The sequence below is a fragment of the Oncorhynchus gorbuscha genome, unplaced genomic scaffold, assembly GCF_021184085.1.
Source record: "Oncorhynchus gorbuscha isolate QuinsamMale2020 ecotype Even-year unplaced genomic scaffold, OgorEven_v1.0 Un_scaffold_7:::fragment_6:::debris, whole genome shotgun sequence".
In the NCBI taxonomy this organism is placed as follows: domain Eukaryota; kingdom Metazoa; phylum Chordata; class Actinopteri; order Salmoniformes; family Salmonidae; genus Oncorhynchus; species Oncorhynchus gorbuscha.
The window spans coordinates 207,012-211,975 of record NW_025745510.1 but is presented as its reverse complement, the minus strand read 5'-3'; the positions used below and the strand labels follow the sequence as shown (position 1 = coordinate 211,975).

At 42.0% G+C, this 4,964-nt stretch overlaps 1 protein-coding gene across 1 annotated transcript; it reads right to left on the bottom strand.

Moving 5' to 3' along the window:
- Positions 1-1,184: 1,184 nt before the first annotated feature.
- On the bottom strand, positions 1,185-3,120 carry LOC124019126 (fatty acid binding protein 1-B.1-like). The gene is made up of 4 exons (XM_046334502.1): positions 2,992-3,120; positions 2,130-2,302; positions 1,687-1,779; positions 1,185-1,281 (listed from the first exon to the last, which is right to left on the bottom strand). The coding sequence occupies exons 1-4, from the start codon at positions 3,056-3,058 to the stop codon at positions 1,231-1,233; spliced, it is 384 nt and encodes a 127-aa protein (XP_046190458.1). The 5' UTR covers positions 3,059-3,120; the 3' UTR covers positions 1,185-1,230.
- Between the last annotated feature and the right edge of the window lie 1,844 nt (positions 3,121-4,964).

Below are 4,964 nucleotides of genomic sequence, written 5' to 3'. Positions count from 1 at the left end.
CAGCCTACTAGGGCACATTCTATCATTTCATATAAACCACATTTACCAAGTTTGTTTATGCATTTGTGAATTCCTAAATAGGACAATTGATGTATGGATGACTCATTGTGAAGACTGGGTTCGTACAGATAAGCAGCAATTTACGACGTTTGGAATTAGACTAACGGGAGGAAAAATAATTAATCAGTAGACTATTGATCAGATATGAAAATATCTGAAAGGTTATATTGGGAAATTATAACTTTAACCTGAATATTTTCCTTGGTGCCCCAAATTCCTAGTTACAAGTAAATGATTAAGTTTAAAAATCGAGTAACCAATTAGAGAATCTTTCATATAAACTAAGTCTTCAGTTAATGATAGTAAAGACACGACCATGATAGTTTGTTGGTAATGTGGACACCAAGGAACTAGAAACTCGTTCTGTCGATGTTAATGGGGACTTGTTTAGCACGCCTTTTCCTGTAGTCAACGATCAGCTCCTTTGTTGTGCTCACATTGAAGGGAGAGGTTGTCCTGGCACCACACTGCCAGGTCTCATCATTGTCAGTGACCAGGCCTACCACTGGTGTTGTGGTGCACCTCAAACTTGGTGTTGGAGTCATGTTTTACCACGCAGTCGTGGGTGAACAGGGAGTACAGGAGGGGCCCCAGTGTTAAGGATCAGTGTGGCAGACTTGTTGCCCACCCTTACCACCTGGGGGCGGCCCGTCAGGAAGTGCAGGATCCAGTTGCAGAGGGAGGTGTTTAGTCCCAGGGTCCTTAGCTTTTCCAACCACACTGTAGCTGGGAAACCGGTCACCCTCAAATGGTGCACCTTTAGCCCCTTGTCAGCTACACTGGGGTGGAACTAGTGAAAGCAATATCCAAAAACATTGCCTGAAACTTGATTTTAAAAAATAACTGGAAATTGAGGAATCTACTTTTAAACTGATGCACCCAATGTGGTAGGATTCTGACCCATATTGCAACAGACTAGATAGAAATGAAGGCTTTGGTAGTTCCACACTGCTGGGTTCACATTTGCTATAAAGCAGTCACATTAAAATGTAGAAAATCCATTTTGGCCCGAGTGTAATGTTCAGGGAACTACGCTATTCTATTGAATACCACATTCATCCAACTCAAACTTCAATTTTCCCCTGAAGTTCTACTCATTGATATGAAATGCTGAGACCAGACCATTCAATGCCTTTCACATTTTATTTATCCAAAGTGTGCAGTAGATCTTCACATTCGTTTGCTGGTCCTCTTGTATGACATGCCAGACAGAGTCATTGTCTGAAAAGAGAAAGCATCTGTAATCATTACACACAGACGCCACGCAGACGCCACGCAGACGCCACGCAGACGCCACGCAGACGCCACGCAGACGCCACGCAGACGCCACGCAGACGCCACGCAGACGCCACGCAGACGCCACGCAGACGCCACGCAGACGCCACGCAGACGCCACGCAGACGCCTGCTGTGGCGCGCAAGCAGTGTGGGTGCAATGATTGAATAACACATACATTTATTTTGCGACGCGAGCGGTGGGGTCAGCATGCAATTAGAACATTGGCGGCATCAAACTGTTGAATTGCGTTCACGGCACTGTCATAGACTAGCCATTTTGTTAATGGTATAAATTAACCCTGAAATTGTGTCGCTTCGTGAAACCCCCAGCCATATGCCCCAGACTCACATTGACGAGGGTGTTTGCATCTGTAAGTTCTGTGACATATTCGATCCCATTCAGGATGGCCGTCAGCTTGTTACCTTCCCTCATTACCACAGACTGAAACAGGAGAGGTCAACGGTTAGATCTGAAAGCAGTGGTCACCAACTACAGTCAACTAGGACCAATTTAACAGGCCCAAGTTGGATGGCCATATATGAAGAAAAAAAGTGACAGTGTGCATCAGGTGTGCGAGTTGGTTTTGAGACGCAACTGTGCGCCCAGTCCCTGGAGAGCAGAGGAGATTCTGCCAACGAAAGTCAGTCCTCCCGCAACATCACTGGGACCTGAACTAACCCCACATCAGCTGAACTTAGTTTAGTTAGATACTTGCTGTATATGTAGGGAGATGGATAAACCCAGGCTACATGTATGAAACTCATGGTTGGGTTGTGACATGCGACACCCACATTGACTTTCTCCCCGGTCGGCGACTCAAGCTCCGTCTCCTGGCCAATGGTGAAGGAGTTGGTGAGGATCTTTGTCCCCGTGGTGACAGTCACCTTGAAGTGGTCTCCAGTCTCCTCAATCTCAGAGATGCTCTTGATGTCTTTGCCCTCCTGGATAAGCTCATCAGGGAGACCTACATGTTTGCGGCAGCGAGAGAGTCATAGACGGTGCTTTTTAGTACTACAAAAAGTTAATGAAGTGGGACATGAACACTGAATTATTACTACTGAAGTATGCACTATACTATGGCAACACAATGATCTGAATGCATTCCCAGCTAGCACATAACATTCTGAGGACCATACATTTTAGGGCTTGGTTATTTTGCATACCACATTCTGGTAATGGTGTAGGACAGTTGCTTGGCTTTGAAACATTCTCATTAAAGGAATTTGCCAAATGTTATTTTCTTGGCATTTCATTATTTGATCAGAATATTTCCTGAAAGTTCAGACTTTTTAATTTAAGGTAAAGTTCTAGGAACATTCGTCATTTTACATTGAGAATGTTCTCAAGTTGTTCAGCTGACTTTAAATATTCTCCTGTGGGAATGTCAGTACTTCAGCATAATGTTCTGTAGGCTCTCATAGTTACAGTCATGTTCTCAGAACACTAAAGAACTTGCCATACAAAAACAACATTAATCAAGACACATTCTGTTCCCAGAACATCCAAGGAAACTAATGTGCTACCTGGGTTTGCTACTCAGAAGTAACCATTGCATTCGCAGTCACCATTGAACATCATTACTGAAAGGACTACGACTTCTGAAATTAACACCCCAAGTCTAATCAAATGTACAAACCCAACAGCAAGACTTACCAACAGCCTCCATGAAAGACTCAAAGTTGTCATGTGACTCCATCTGGTATTTCCCTGAGAAAGACATGGTGACTATAAGACAGTGACAGTAGAGTCAACCACAGCTCCCTGCTTGTCTTTATACCCCCATCTATCCAGCCCAGCCCTGCACTCATTAACTAACTAAAGGTGTCTTCAATTGAGAACCCCTCCCCCTCATATCGTCCCTGCTACTTGCCTGTAGGCACAGATCTAGGGTCAGCTTCCCAGCCAAGGGCAACTAATCTACATCGCATTGGTCAACTTTATTGTACTCCACTTCTCATCCTCTCTTCTTCTACTTTGGTGGTGTGAGTGATCATTGATTTGATAAACAAGGCCTCCTCGACTCCTTAGAAAAATGATAAGCAGTCTCATCATTGTAATACAAGTGTATGGATCAATCAACACATTTCAAATTCAACTTGACTTTATCTCGCTATACACCTGTGTTGAAATTAAACTAGGCTACATTGCACTTTGAGTTGAGAGGTGTATTTTGTCTCCCTGCACTATAAAAAAGTTGAATCAATGTCCAATTGTAAGGCAGCAGACTGCAATAGGACTGTGAGTTTGCAAAAATGTTTGGCATATAGCTGAACCAACGTACATTCTCAAGTTGAATTTTAATGTTCACTCAACTTTTCATTTGACGTTGAGTGAACATACAATTCAACTTGAAAACTTGGAATCCAGCCAGAGAATGTTAATCACCCCCAACCTGCACTGACAATGACTGCCAGGAAATACTTCTATTTGATGTAGGTAGTCTCAATAATAACTGGAATAGCCATCTCAGTAACAGATGCAAAAAGTCCAACTAATAACAGATTGGATTACTTTAGAAAAATGTATGTTACTTATGTTGGTGTAGCTTAATAAGATAATCAACCAATCAATGTACATGCAAAAACACAGGTCATAAAAAATTCAACGTACAATTGTAAGGCAACCAGCTGCAATAGGGTTGTGAGTTTGCTCCACATCTGGGAATATAGCTGAACCAACATACAGTGTTGACTTCCAAAAACAAACATGAAATTGTAATTAGACTCAACAAGTTTTTATACATTCAACTCACTGTGAGCAAAGTTTGTTGAGTGAACAAACGTTCACCCATTAGCTACATTTATTTCCCTTCTGAAGTCCAACAAACTCAGAGAATAACACTGATTAATCAGTTGGTTAAGTGAAGACACTTGCCAGTCAGTCAGTGCATGCTCGGAGTACACGTCCTGGTAATCGTTCTAGCCCTGCGGCCTTGTGAATGTTGACCTGTTTAACTTCTTGCAACTCTCAAACCCGGATCCGGGAGCGTAATCACCGCCTCAAACGAATTAGCATAACGCAGCGGACATAAATCTTCCTAGAAAATCTTCCTATTCATGAAAATCACAAATGAAATATATTGAGACATAGCTTAGCCTTTTGTTAATCACACTGTTGTCTCAGATTTTCAAAATATGCTTTACAGCCAACGCTAGACAAGCATTTGTGTAAGTTTATCATAGCCTAGCATAGTATTATGCCCTGCTAGCAGCAGGCAACATTTTCACGAAAATAAGAAAAGCAATCAAATTAAATCATTTACCTTTGAAGAACTTTGGATGTTTTCACTCAGGAGACTCCCAGTTAGATAGCAAATGTTCCTTTTTTCCTAAAATCTTATTTTTGTAGGCGAAATAGCTCCCGTTTGTTCAACGCCAAACTCTTTTCCAAATTAGCTCCATAATATTGACAGAAACATGGCAAACGTTGTTTAGAATCAATCCTCAAGGTGTTTTTCACATATCTATTCGATAATATATCCGTCGGGACAATTGGTTTCTCATTACAAGAGATTGGAATAATGGCTACCTCAGTACTTTACACAAGATTTTCTGCGGGAGCCATCATGTGACCACTTGCTCAATGTGGTCCCTTACGGCTATTCTTCAACATAAATGTATAAAAAG